A 14,414-nucleotide genomic window follows, 5' to 3' on the forward strand; every position below is an offset into this window, starting at 1 on the left:
CAGCACACATTGATAGAAAGTCATGCTAATCTTTATGCCTGGGGTGTGCAGCACAATCCTGCACTGCTGCCTTGAAAACATATCGATCGGTCCCTGCGTTGCGTGCTAGACGGACTGGAATGCCACGCAGTCTCCGCCGAAGTCCCTTCTTTTCCCTTTGTTTGCTCTGAGCTGAGCGCCGAACCTGCCGAGTGTGAAACCTGCTCTAATTGCCAAATTTACTGCGGTGGAAACGCGAACACGCATCAGACAGCCAATCGCACAGGAAGGCGTTTAACACGAACTGGGCAGATGGCAGGTTTAGGCTTCAATCCCTTGAACGGAAGCTCTAGAGAGTTCAGGCGTAGAAGGTGTGAGGGCGTTTGCCACTGAGCCAGGGTCATTAAATCCTGCGTTTTTGTTTCAACTAGCAAATGAGATTTTCCACCTGAAGATTAGATCCGTGTCGCCTTTCGCGCTGAAACGAGTTACAGTCAAATCTTCAGAAGGTCCTGGATGTACATTTACATTTATTCGTTTAGCAGACGCTTTTATCCGAAGCGACTTACGAATGAGGAAATACAAGCAGTGCTACCATACAAGATCATTAATTGAGTTCTAGAGAAGCAAAGTGCGCAGAGTAGAGGTGTAAGAGCCAGAGTTTGTTTGTTTGTTTGTTTATTTATTTATGATAATGTGGATGTGCAAAGATTGGATGCGTGTCTCGCGGAGCCTACCTTGACCGAGAGCAGACGAGTGAGATAGATCTCCGTGATGGCTTTGGTCATGGACTTATCCTTGATGCTGCCTCTTTTTGACTTCACGTCATCCAGCTCATCAGCCGGCCTGACCAGATGGAACACTTTATCATCCTCTAGCAGGGCGTTTCCTATAAGGAAAGAGAAGGGAATACGCAGCTGTTGGTGTGCTTTATCTATACACTGCGCGATTCATAAGGCTGTGTGTGTGTGTGTGTGTGTGGATATATAACAAGGTGCATGGTCAACAGCGTGGGATTCTCAAGTCCAATCAAACTAATGATGTTCTTGAACGCAGACTTACTCTCCTCGTGGTTGTCATGGTTTTGGTCATATGACTGCTGCGTGTGTAAAACCCTGGAAAGGATTAGCATGGCACCATCGCGAACCTGCAAGCCAAACACACAAATGTTCAAGCCGTTTCTCAGAACGTATTCATCACTCACGCACAGCTGCCAAAGTGCCAGGTTTCGAACGTGATACTCACGTTGTAGTGTGCCAGTGTGTTAAGGTGTCTCCATCTTCCTTCTTTCTGGGACGTCACGTCAAGATCCGACAGGATCTGCCCTGTGGAGCCGGGGCGCCACTCTGTGGAGGGTGTAAGAGAATATTTCAGAGAACCTTGCAGGCTGAAAGAGAAAACATACCGCCTCTAATGCTAGGTTTAGTCAGTGTACCAATACTAATACGCCTTTATTAACTTCTCTCTTGCCACTTTCCCCTTGGGAGGGGGCGGGGGGTGATGGTGGTGGTGGTGGTGGGGGGAGGGGGGGACTCTCTCTCTCTCCATCCAAGGGCCACTGTAATACGATACAGCTCATGTCAAGGCTGTTAAATAAGACACTGGAGACCTGAAGCATCAGCATTACTCTATACTTCAGGAACGGAGCTCGTCCCAAAGGCTCTGCGGTCAAATGCGAAAGCATTTTCAAAACAAAGATGTGTGGACAAGTAAAACAAGTGTAGCAAGTAAAATACTAATACTTTAATTGACTAAATGATTTAATAATTTCATAAATATTTGGCTTATCAATCTTTGCATCTTATACAGTAAGTGACTGCTGACCCTGACTCTGTGACATTACTGCTAGCAAGCAAACAAGCTAATGACTCTGTATATGTAGTTCAATGGGGGGAAAAAACCCCCCAAAAACATTTGCAATAAAAGTGGACAGTTGTGTTGAAAGTTAAAGAGAGTGCGTAATAGCATTTGGACACAGGTTTTGACAGCAGCTCTTGACCTATTCTATAGCATATTTACTCCAGCAACACACGCTAATGCTAATCAGGCTATTTTCATGACCATCATTTGTGGACACCTGAGCACCACACCCTTATGTGGTTCTTCCCCAAATGAGTGGAAGCGCACAATTGTATAGAATGTCTTTTTATGCTGTAGCGTTACGATTTCCCGTCACTGGACCTCCAACCTGTGTACATGCGAGCGCCATGAATACGTGGTTCGACAAGGTTGGTGTAGGACAACGCGAATGTCCTGCACAGAGCCCCGCCCTCATCCCCGCCGAGCACCTTTGGGATGAACTGGAACGCCGACTGCACCCCAGAGCTCCTCATCCGACATCGGTACCCGATGCTCTTCTGGCTGAACGTTCACGAATCCCCACACCCGCGCTCGAAAAATCTAGTGGAAACCCTTCCAAGAAGACTGGAGGTTATTATAAGAGCAAAGACCGGACTAAATCTGGAACGAGACGTTCAACAAGCACACAGGGGTGTGGCGGTCAGGTGTCCGCAAACTTTTGGTCGTTTCGTCTTATAGTCAGAGAAGCAGAAGGCGGCAACCTGCTTTGGATTCCTGCCGCAAAATACGGCACCTCAAAGGGGCAGCTATTTAAAGGCACTAAGCAAAAACACCTGACCACCTGAATAGTGGCATGGTCACCAAACACATACGGTTATAAAATGTCAACAACAACAACACACGTGCACACACGGTTGCAGCCTTACCAAGTGTGACACTATCCACTTTTGGCCGCTGTGAGTAGGGTAAGTTTTTGTACACCTGCTCAATGATCTTCTCTTTCACCTGAGAAATAGTGTCACAGTCCAGCACCTTCACTGGAGTGATGTCAGGCCCCTCCCCATGAACCAACACCTGTAGGGTCTGAAACGACAGAAAGTCGGAAATGCTACACACATCGAGAAACGTGTTCATACAGTACAAGCAAAAACAAATCAAGGTTATGCCAAAAGGTCCTCCCAAGCTCTTACCAGCATGGAGTACTCCACATCATCCCCCAGCAGGCCTGTATCATTGAGTGTATATTTAGCCTTCTTCACCTGTGCATCCACTGGGCCTTTCTCTATCTGATGCTTTATGGCTCGGAAGAGTTTATACAAAGGTTCTCCTGCGGAGTCCTGCAGATATAAACCAGAGTGCAGAATCAGTCATACAAACCTAGGATTAGAAAGTGGCCTTCGCACTCTATTTACACAGAACCGGTCGTCTTAATCATCATCATCATCATCATCAGCAGCTACGGTACGAAATCTAACCCGACGTTCTTGTGACTAAAACAAGGATTCGGTTTCTCTTCGCGTCTGCATGGCTACGCATTCGTGTTAGCTCTCAACATTAAGTAAAACTCCACCGGAGTCGCTCCTGACATTTATTAAATATGACAGTCGTAATGTTTAATAAATGTCATGTCTCAAAAGGTTCCATGGTAATAATCGAGGGGAAAGAATAACCTAATCTAGCTAAAATATTCAGAAAATCCTTTTTGTTTTCAAAAAAAAAAAACCAAAAAAAAAAAAAAAACAAGAACGCCCCCCCCACCCCCTTCCCCCCCACACCGCCAAATCCCCATAAGCCTGTCGTGCAAATCCCCACAAGCCATATGTAGTACCTTTAAAACGTTAATAACCACGTGGTAATCTATTTTCTTAAAATGTTCTTTAGTGAAATACGGTGTTATATAGTGCTGATTTCAGGCGTTATGCTTGTACAATAGCGACGCTGAGACAGCAAGACTGTTGCTGCTGTGCTGAGGCCTGCATTACCTTTAGGAACTGATAGAGGCAGATCGACATCCAGTTACACAGCATCCTCTCGACCACCGTCTCTGACCTTGAGAGGAAAAATACATGCACACATGCTTATTATATAGCCAATAATTATTTGCACTTTTACCCCTAAATGTGCCAAATGCTAGTGATTAGCACTTAATGAACAATTATGGAGTAATCAAGGAGCAGGATAATTAGCGTAGATCACCGGCTGATTGAGAATTATAATTAAACTAACAAAAAAAAAAAAATGGCAGGCCGGTAAATGGCTAAACAGATCAGTGAACGAGGCAAACCCAGGACAAACATTTATCCGATATAATCCTCATAAGCAAAGTTTACTCAAGCTCTATGGACAGAAACTGAAAGAAGAAGGTTTTAATCTCTGTACATTAACGTAAATTAAGTTAACAAGAATGCATCTTTTGTTGGAGAAAGGCTATAGGTTGCAAAATATTACAAATACCCAAACAAACTTTAAAGCGCAGTCCCGTTAATAGGAGAAAGCTCGGGCTCTTTCCAGGAAATTATGGGATGGTGGTAGCTCACCTGCGCAGCATGAGTTTGGGGTTTTTACTCTGCACGTACTCCTCCATAAGCCCTAACAGCAGCGTCCTCATGATGTCCGTGTAGTATTCCAGCTTTCCGTGCAGGGCCACGGTCAGCAGAGATGCAAAGTACACCTTAGCTCTCGCGTTGAAGTCTTGACGAGCCTCCAGAGTCCGGATAAACTACAAAGAGTGAGAGACCGAGGTGAATCGGTTGGGTTTGTTCGTGGTTCCGAGAACAGTAAAACCAATAAACGCACAGGACAGTGGTGGACGCGGTGTCCGATGTCTGCCGAGTGTGCTGGAAGAGTTACTAATAAAATGTTTTATATATGATGATGGAAATTATAACTTCATTTCCAATGCTGGTTTCATACCTCAGAGTAAGGATTGTTTTGATTAGACACATTAAAACCCATTAAATAACAGACATGACAAAAGTACTGTACACTTTCGTGGATTGAGACCTTTTGCTGTGGTAAACGGGCTTGTGTACTTCAGAGATGTTATTCGGGAGATTAATGCTCCAGTTTTGGGCCACACCTGGTAAACAGATCTAACAGGAAGAGGTGAGGCCAAGAGAACTGCTAACAACACCCTTTAAAGTTACAAAAAAAAGTATACCATGCTTGGGAGTCGTGTCCTGGAGACTGGAGCACCTGCCGATTAATGGGCTACTCACGTATTTGAACATTTATGGCATTTGGCAGACGCCCTTATCCAAAGCGACTTACGTTTATCTCATTTTATACACCTGAGCGGTTGAGGGTTAAGGGCCTTGCTCAAGGGACCAGCAGTAGCAGCTTGGCAGTGCTGGGATTTGAACTCACGACCTTCCTAACACTACCACTACACTGCTCACGTAACCCGGTTGGGGTCAGTACGAAATGGCTCATAACCTGCAAGATAAAGAGCGGGGCTCTGGTGCAGTTCCAGGAGGGAATTACATAGACCAGAATTTTGCAAAGGGAAAGAGTCTGAGTTACTGTGTAAGAAGGAAAGGTATGGACTAGATATAGTAGATCTTACATCTGCACACAAGTAAAAGTTTTGTTATGGAACTCTTCGACTGGGAGTGGATCTCTCCTATTCACCAGTCCCACGCTGAAGGCATTACAGTTGGAGATTTTCCGAGTGGACCAGAGGGTTGAGATTTCTAAGGAAAACTCTGTTGTTGGCACCAAATAGCATTCTGGGGTATCCTGCCCTCTTGGAGAAGTTGTAGCAGGGTGAGGGTACCTGCTTGAGATGGTGCCTCCTACTGACTCCATAATGCTACTAGGAGACTTCAGTGACCATGTAGGGAATAACAGCAATACTTGGAGGGATATAACCGGTAGGAACTGGCCTCCTAAATATGGATCCAAGCCATGAAATTTGATTTGAATTCTGTCCAAGCCACATTCTGTCATTAACACTCTGTCTGAACACAAGGTTGATTATAACGCTGCGTTCGAGGCAATGTAATTCCCTTCCTCCGGCCGGTAAAAGCCTTCTCAACTTGAAATTTCAACTCGTCATCTTGGGGTAGACCTCTGAACTACCAGTTCCTTTGCTGTTTAAGGCGTGATGTCAAATCGACATGGCCGCTCACGCTGAGAAGAGTGTAAAGTCCTTTTTCCTATTCTTTGAAATGAATTTACTTATACAGTACTTGGATACATTTATACTATTGACCATACTAATTGCTGTTTTGAGAAGGTAATCATCAAAAGAACCGAGATTGGAAATTAATGATAATGAGAATGATACTTTATTAGTCACATTACAGCACAGTGAAATTCTTTCTTCTTCGCATATCCCAGTATGTTAGGAGGTTGGGGTCAGAGCACAGGGTCAGCTATGATACAGCGCCCCTGGAGCAGAGAGGGTTAAGGGGTTTGCTCAAGGGCCCAACAGTGGCAACTTGGCAGCGCCTGAACCTGAACCCCCTAAACCCCCGATCTTCCGATCAGTAACCCAGAGCCTGGCAGCACTGAGGCCTGAACCTTCGGATCAGTAACCCAGAGCCTGGCAGCACTGAGGCCTGAACCTTCGGATCAGTAACCCAGAGCCTGGCAGCACTGAGGCCTGAACCTTCCGATCAGTAACCCAGAGCCTGGCAGCACTGAGGCCTGAACCTTCCGATCAGTAACCCAGAGCCTGGCAGCACTGGGGCCTGAACCTTCCGATCAGTAACCCAGAGCCTGGCAGCACTGAGGCCTGAACCTTCCGATCAGTAACCCAGAGCCTGGCAGCACTGAGGCCTGAACCTTCCGATCAGAACCCAGAGCCTCAACCGTCAAGCCACCACTGCCCTCATGAAGTCATTTCAAAAGTCTTCTCGCTTCTCCTACACTTCTCAAAAGAATCACGAGAGCGTGCAATTACTTGCAAGGCTTCCGTTTTCAACTTGAAGGCTACCCTCACCGTTGCGTCCAACAGTGGATCCTGCAGTTACCAACGCGACTTTTTCCAGTTGTCTCCCAGCAACAACTTTTAGTGGCTGTCTCTACAATTGACGACTTCAACATGGTCCCTGGGCGCCTCTCTCACCAAAACTTATCCTAGCTTCTCCCAAGCATACCGGAAACCTCTCCAGAGTACAAGTACACTCGTGCTGCATCCGTAGTGTCTTGTAAATGGTCATTTTCAAGGCAACACGGATGCAGCATAAGTGTACTTGGCATCACCACTTAGTAGTGAGCTGGATTCATTGCACAGGACACTGATTTACTGGGTAAACCCAGGAGAGTTACCTAATTACCAGGGTGTTCATTAGATTCGAGTCATGCTCAGATAACATGTAAAAGCTTTAGCCTAAGAGATGTGAGTGTGCATTAAATGAGATAGAAATGAAGTAAGGATTTTCTTGCACCATTAACATAAAGCCCCAGAAGGTAGCTTTGTGTTATAACTGTAATAATGGGATTTAATTATCTGACGTTGAGATGTGAATTATGCTTTATTCGTGTTTAGGACGATATTCCTCCGACTCAAAAGACACCAAAATAATTGCTTTTATTCTTTACTGACAAGGAGTTATTAAGCAAGACCAACCCATGGTCGGAAACTGGATTAGACGTGGAGTGAAGGATTTTGGTGGTGGAAACCCAGTGATCAGAGGACTTCATAGTTCATGGGATTAATCTTAGTTGATGACTGCCTCGAGGAAGATACATAAAGTCTGACTGTCAGAAAAATTGGCAGATGCAAACTGCTTTGGGCCAAAAATAAATAAATAAATAAATAAATAAATAAATAAACTAATGTAGTCTAAAGTGTGAGTGCGTTTGTGTGCGAGAGTGAAAACATCATCGTACAGTGATGAGGAACGTCTTGCTGTTCAGCAGGTTGGAGAACTGATTAAGCGCCTGCGCCACCGTGGCTTTGCGGGACTCTGGAATATTCAGCTTGCCGGTGATCATGACATCGTTGGCGCCATCTTTTGAGGGCAGGAAGAAGACACGGTCCGTGTAGGTCTTGTAGTCCAGAAATGGGATGCGTCCCTCGCTCAGATCGTTCGTGTGGTCCTCCATCTCGATCATCAGGTCTGCAGAGAAGCACAGATAGTGTTTGCTTGAAGGCTAAAAATTTGTGGTTGTTTTTTTTTTTTTTTTTTTAAATAGCTTTTGATGAATGGTTTTGCGTTTAACGACCTGTGAATTCTTTCTTGCAGCGGTCACGCACGCTCTCCTCCAGATTCTCTAACTGGTGCTTCACCTTCTCATACTCCCGCTCTGCCTGCTGGCTCTTCCTCCTTAAACAGAAACCCCATTGAGAAACGGAAAGAAAGACGCGGCGATATTCTCTAATAACTCCTTATCGTAGACGCCATCATTTCATACTGCGTACAAGTCTATCAGCTAACTGGATGGAGATGGAACGAGTCTGGTTACCTGTAGCACACGATCGAGATGGCGATGATCAGCAGCATCGGGACGATAACCGCAGGGATGATGATCGTATCCAGTTTCACCTCGTACTTCCTCTCGTAGTGCACAGAGCCGACCAACCACTCGCCATTACCGAACTTAATCTGCGATGGGAAGCGAAACGACAGGTCAGGACTTTAATTACCACGCACGCAAAGCAAGGCATCCTGGGAACGACTAAGGTTGCATCCTATTTCCTGCCATACTCCCATTAGGCGACGCTAAACCAAGACAGAACACGCGTTCATCTAATAAATCAATTCTCGGATAAATCTCGGCTTGTACACCTAATACGAATCCTGACATTTATAACACTATTTATTTATTTATTTAAACACGTGGAAGTGCCCCAAGTGAGTGAATCAGTCATCAAATATAATACGTAAGGAATGACAGGAAGCTGTAAACCGAGAACCCACCAGAAGGTCTAGCGGTTCAGATGTCGTGTCTCTCCGCTGTCTCTTGGAGCGAGATCTCGGGGTGGTGCTGGGCGGATCCAGGAACAGCTTATCATCCTGAAGGGTGTTCACGTTACAGGATACGTCACCCACGAACGCCTCCGCTTCCTTCGCCGTCATGGCTTTGGCAAAACCGCGACCCTGGACAATGTGCATTACTTTTTTTTTATAAATTTGACATAAATTTTGGACGCTTTTCACAACAATGCCTTGTTGAAAAACCTCCCCATTACCGTTTCCTGTAGATCGAAACATCAAAACGCGGTCCGCAAACAAACCTATTAGAAAGCCAACAGCGCAAAGAAGACTCGCAGACAAAGTGTATTTGTCGTGTGAAGACGCACCGTGACGATGATCATGCTGTTCTCTGGGATGACTCTGTTCGGGAGGTCGTTGAAGGTGGGGTCTGGGTGGTAATCGAACGGTTTCAGTTCCTCGATGAGGTTGTCCAGCTGGATGAACGTTCTGAAGGACTGGCTCTCGTACGATCTGTTCACGGTAGGAGAGAGGAACTGCAGCATGGTGCCGTTCTTACTGTGGGCCTCCTGACTAACCTGAACGGACGGAAGAAAAGCCGACACGGTGCAATTCAAAGCGATGTATTTCCACACACAAACACCCACGCGGTGGAAAGAAAAAGAGAGGACCGCTCACTAGAGCGGCCCTCTGTATTAATCAAGCCGAACAGCCGGGCCCGGTGTTAATGCAGCTCCTAAATGAAAGTGAATTAGATTTCTCCCCTCATTCCCCTTTGCTGCTCTCCGAGTGGGAGTTCACCCACTCAACCCTTACAGCAATATTCGAGAGCGCTGCTCAGCCTATACGACACATTCCAATTATTAACAGCCATATATGTGTGTGTGTGTATATATATATATTACCTACAGTTACCAAAGATGGAAGAAAAACCCAGATTTTTTTTTATTATTATTATATAATAATTTTTTCGATTTTTCAGACAGAGCTGTATGAGACTGTATAAGTGTTTGGGGGGGGGGGGGGGGTCTTAAAATGCTCAAAAGCGCATCGTCAGATAATAAAGATTACTTCGAAGCGAACAAGCTTCCGCACAAGATAAATGCTTGTTTAATCTTCGTTGCTTTGTTTACGACAGCGCTGGAATTAACCGCCCGCCGTATCAAATAACCGAAAGCAGAATCTGAGCAAGAGAAATCTCACAAAGATTGATTTCGAAAAACAGAGAAAAGTTACAGATGCGACAAGCAGTTATAAATAAATAAATAAATTCTCAGCTGTTATCACAATATTATCTAGATGGCACAGACGTACCTCCATGGGAGTGTGAAGTCCAGACCATTCATCAGCCGAAGCTTGCACGATCATGGTGGCTTTCTGGATGAGGTCGAAACCAGAGCCCATCACTCTGATCTTTCTCCCACCGCTGAAACAGTTACACACGGATGTAGTGGTCAACATCAGGCAACAGAAAACACACCGTGTCACCGCATTACTACCAGGCCGGATCGGTTCTTGCGAATGAGAGCGCTCGAATCCGAACCGAAGTGGTGGCTCGTGTCGTTGGAGTCTGAACGGTTTGAATCCCATGCAGCAAATTCGTTCGAGTGCGTTCAGAAACCAAGTACCATGAGCCTTCTGGGTTTTGAGAGCGGAATCGGCGTGAGCTCACCAGTCGAAGCTGCTTCTGGGCTGGTGGTCGGAAATGTCCGGGTTACTGGAGAACTGGAAGAAGGCAGGCACCTGAATGCTGGTGTGTTTCCCGTAGCGCACGGTGATAGGCAGGGGGTCAGAGGGCACTTTTTCGTTCCTGTACTGCCCCACTTTACACGTGATTTGCTTCCCAAACTCCTCTCTATTAGTTAGAGAGAGAGAAAGAGAGATATATATATATATAGAGAGAGAGAGAGAGAGAAAGAAAGAGAGAGAGCATCTAGTGAGAAGAAAATGAATTAAGCAACATAAGCAACAATGGCAAGAAAAACCTCAAATAAAATTAGTAAAAAGGCAAGCAGCAGAGAGGAAAATTGAGGGGAAAGGTTAAGATAAGTGGGGCATTATGAATGTGGAAGGAAAATGTCTAAGCAGAAAGAGAGAGAGGGAGAGAGGGAGAGAGAGAGGCAGAGAGAGAGAGAGAACGAGAGAGAGAGGCAGAGAGAGACACAGAGAGAGTAGAGAGAGAGGCAGAGAAGAAGGCAGAGAGAGAGATAGATAGAGAGAGAGACAGAGAGAGAGAGTAGAGCGAGAGGCAGAGAGAGAGAACGAGAGAGAGAGACAGAGTAGAGAGAGGCAGAGAAAGAGAGACAGATAGAGAGAGAGACAGAGAGAGTAGAGTGAGAGGCAGAGAGAGAGAACGAGAGAGAGAGACAGAGTAGAGAGAGGCAGAGAAAGAGAGACAGATAGAGAGAGAGACAGAGAGAGTAGAGTGAGAGGCAGAGAGAGAGAATGAAAGAGTGAGAGAGACAGAGAGAGTAGAGAGAGGCAGAGAAAGAGAGACAGATAGAGAGAGAGGCAGAGAGAGAGGCAGAGACAGAGAGAGAGTAGAGAGAGAGAGTAGAGAGAGAGAGAGTAGAGTGAGAGGCAGAGAAAGAGAGACAGATAGAGAGAGAGGCAGAGAGATAACAAGAGAGAGAGACGGAGAGAGTAAAGAGAGAGGCAGAGAGAGAGAGACAGAGAGAGAGAGAGTAGAGAGAGAAGCAGAGAGAGAGATGAGAGAGAGGCAGAGAGAGAGATGAGAGAGAGAGGCAGAGAGAGAAACAGAGAGAGAGAGAGAGAGAGTAGAGAGAGAGGCAGAGAGAGAGTAGAGAGACAGAGAGATGAGAGAGAGAGGCAGAGAGAGAGACAGACAGAGAGAGGCAGAGAGAGAGAGTAGAGAGAGAGGCAGATTGAGAGAGTAGAGAGAGAGAGACAGAGAGATAGATAGACAGAGAGAGAGCAGAGAGACAGAGAGATGAGAGAGAGAGAGAGAGGCAGAGAGAGAGAGACAGACAGAGAGAGAGTAGAGAGACAGAGAGATAAGCGAGAGAGAGAGAGGCAGAGAGAGAGAGACAGACAGAGAGACAGTGAGAGAGAAAACGAGAGTACAGAAAGGCAAATAAGGTCACGTGTACCCCAAACTCGGACAGGTTATGAGTAATTACTTTCCTCGCCGTCTTCCGAGCCAATTTTATGCAAGTGTGCTTCTCTGAGTAATAAAGCCAATTGCACAACTACATCACCCATGATGCAACACTGCACTCACACTGGGCATGCCACTCCACCCACAGAGATGTCAATGTCTTCTTTAGACGCCGTATCGAGGTCAGTGCCGGTGATGGTGATGATTGTTCCTCCCGCTCTGGGACCGCGTCTGGGCTGCACCACCTCAGGCTTGGGGTCCTGCCAAAATAATGAGAATAATAGTGGGGGAATTACAGTGTATTGCAACATGTTACACCATTCACTCACTTCTTTTTACTTTTTCTTTTTTTTTTAAATTCACAGCCACTTGTAATAAGTGGACATGTGAACGGAGGGTCTGATCCCGGGTGGGGTAAGGGTATCTTTCTCTCAAGGGCGACCAAATCTCATCCAGTTATCCGTCGTGTCTATCGGCGCGGACGTTTGCCGTGTCCTTTTTACCTTTTGTGTTCTGTGCCACAATTTCGCCGTTTCCGTTCCTCTCCTAGTTCTCATCTATATTCATCCGCACGCGTCCGCTTTTCGGCTCATTTGAAAAAGCAGGTAGCTTCTCTCAACACAGTAATGCGATTAGGCAAAGAAAAGTGCACGTTTCCAAAACTAAGCCGATTGAAACGTTGCAGTCTGCTGTCTAAAAGTAGTCTTAGAGCCCGTGCATCCTGCGAGTGGGGATCAGTTGGGGGCTAATTGAGTGAGCTGTAGCTTAAAAAACTGGCAGTGAAAGACATTAACTCTGTTACCACCTACTCATAACTGTATCATAACTCCCTCGAGTTCTGGTCTCATATCTTCCCCAGGCTGTACTGACACTGAGGCGCTCTCGCTCGCTCACTCTCTCTCTCTCACACACACACACACACACACACACACACAGAGTGTCAGCTCACTGAGCAAACACAGATCCCTGTGCAAAGCCCTGTGGGAGGGATAGAGCAATGTTAACTCCCTATAATAGTGATGCAATAAAATGTGCTAATGCACGAAGATTAGCGTGCGCCGCTAACCTGACAGATAAACATTGCGCCGTGGGGACAACGCACATCAACCTGCAGCTCAAACTGGGTCAGTGTCTACTGTTTTTTTTTTTTTTTTTTTTTTTGGGGACGGGGGGACGGGGGGTAAGGATTGTCCGTTCATGTTACAGTTAGCTTGGACGTTACAGCGGCGTGTCCTCGGATATTCCACGCCGTCATATCACATATACGTATTAAGAAAGTAACACGGTGCTGTTTCGTTCTCGAATCCGATTGGTCGGAAGGCTCTGTAACTGAAGAAACGACTGTTAAGGCTGCTATAACGTAAGGGTTAACGAGATTGAACTTGTTTCGCAGACGTTTCGCAATATTAAATGTAACTGGAAATGGATAAAAAGTACATCATTTATTCATGAATGCATTTTAAAAAATGCATGAAGGACTCGATGGCTAATGCGAATGTTGTAATCGGAATAAAACACTTACACAAGACATGCAGCTACTACTTCCTTTGATTACTTTTCTACAGCAGCGTTCCCCATTCTTTAACCCTTTACTGCGTGGTGTTGCCGTATGGCAACAATCAATTTATCTCCAATTTTTTGATAGGCAATACTACAAAATTACTATGTAACTGGAGAAAAAGGGAGCTTTAACTTAGTAAAAAAAAAAATTTTAAAAAAAAGGAAAAAAAAGCCATGTCACAATACAGGAAGTGCTGTTTGCTGTTTTTCGGCAATCACATGGCATAGTAAAGGGCATCACTGAAGGGCTCTTAACACTTGATTAATTTTTCAGTATTTACACAAAACTACTTCAAAGAAAAAACTGAAACGTTATCGGAGATTTAATGAATTTTTTTTTGGCATTTAAACATGTTTATACTGTACATTTGGAGTGTTCTGTTAAATGGTAAAATTTCATCGTTGAAAACTGTTGCGATAGTGGAACTGTGGTATGTGCGTTCATGAATTGAAACGGACCTACAGAGCGCCAAAAAAAAAAAAAAAAAAAAAGACACTTCTCTAATAGTATCATTTACATTTTTTCACATCCAAAGTAGGAAAAACATTTTGCAGACACTTTGCAATTGCAGTATTAACTCAAGAAATCTGGAAATATAAAGAATTCACAACATTAAAGTCCATCAATAAAGTTACGCGTAATAAAGTGGAATGACACGGGAAAAAAGTGTTGAACATGCGAAGGGAAAGCAGTTCTCCAAGGCAAGGAACCAGCTGAAATCCGTAAGTAATTATACCCCCTATCTGTGCAGATTAATATGAGCTGGGTTTGTAAATTGATGGTCTATAAAAAGGCTTTTCGTTACCAAGGTGTCACACAAGAAACATCTCATGATGGGTAAAAGCAAAGAGCTCTCCCAAGACCTTCACAACCTTATTGTTGTGAAACATACTGATGGAATCAGATACAGAAGTATCTCAAAACTTCTGAATCCTCCAGTAAGCACGATTGGGGCCGTTATCCACAAGTGGAAGCAGCATCACTCCGTCATCAACCGGCCACGCACAGGAGCTCCTCGCAAGATTTCTGACCAGGGAGTCGGAAGAATAGTCCGAAGAGTCAAGGCCCACTC

At 45.2% G+C, this 14,414-nt stretch overlaps 1 protein-coding gene across 7 annotated transcripts in view; it reads right to left on the reverse strand.

Moving 5' to 3' along the window:
- Positions 1–14,414, reverse strand: part of plxnb2b (plexin b2b) — a 159,487-nt gene that overhangs the window by 15,043 nt on the left and 130,030 nt on the right. For all 7 annotated transcript variants that reach the window (XM_053641989.1, XM_053641990.1, XM_053641988.1 and 4 more), the window contains 15 exons: positions 11,905–12,041; positions 10,336–10,518; positions 9,978–10,089; positions 9,032–9,241; positions 8,649–8,828; positions 8,194–8,333; positions 7,954–8,054; positions 7,618–7,847; positions 4,317–4,498; positions 3,762–3,828; positions 2,970–3,116; positions 2,706–2,862; positions 1,225–1,325; positions 1,042–1,126; positions 717–868 (listed from right to left, as the gene is read on the reverse strand). In XM_053641989.1, the coding sequence (XP_053497964.1) occupies positions 717–868; positions 1,042–1,126; positions 1,225–1,325; positions 2,706–2,862; positions 2,970–3,116; positions 3,762–3,828; positions 4,317–4,498; positions 7,618–7,847; positions 7,954–8,054; positions 8,194–8,333; positions 8,649–8,828; positions 9,032–9,241; positions 9,978–10,089; positions 10,336–10,518; positions 11,905–12,041 (2,184 nt within the window). The remainder of the gene's footprint in view (positions 1–716; positions 869–1,041; positions 1,127–1,224; positions 1,326–2,705; positions 2,863–2,969; positions 3,117–3,761; positions 3,829–4,316; positions 4,499–7,617; positions 7,848–7,953; positions 8,055–8,193; positions 8,334–8,648; positions 8,829–9,031; positions 9,242–9,977; positions 10,090–10,335; positions 10,519–11,904; positions 12,042–14,414) is intronic.

The sequence above is a fragment of the Ictalurus furcatus genome, chromosome 14 (assembly GCF_023375685.1).
Source record: "Ictalurus furcatus strain D&B chromosome 14, Billie_1.0, whole genome shotgun sequence".
Lineage (NCBI taxonomy): Eukaryota > Metazoa > Chordata > Actinopteri > Siluriformes > Ictaluridae > Ictalurus > Ictalurus furcatus.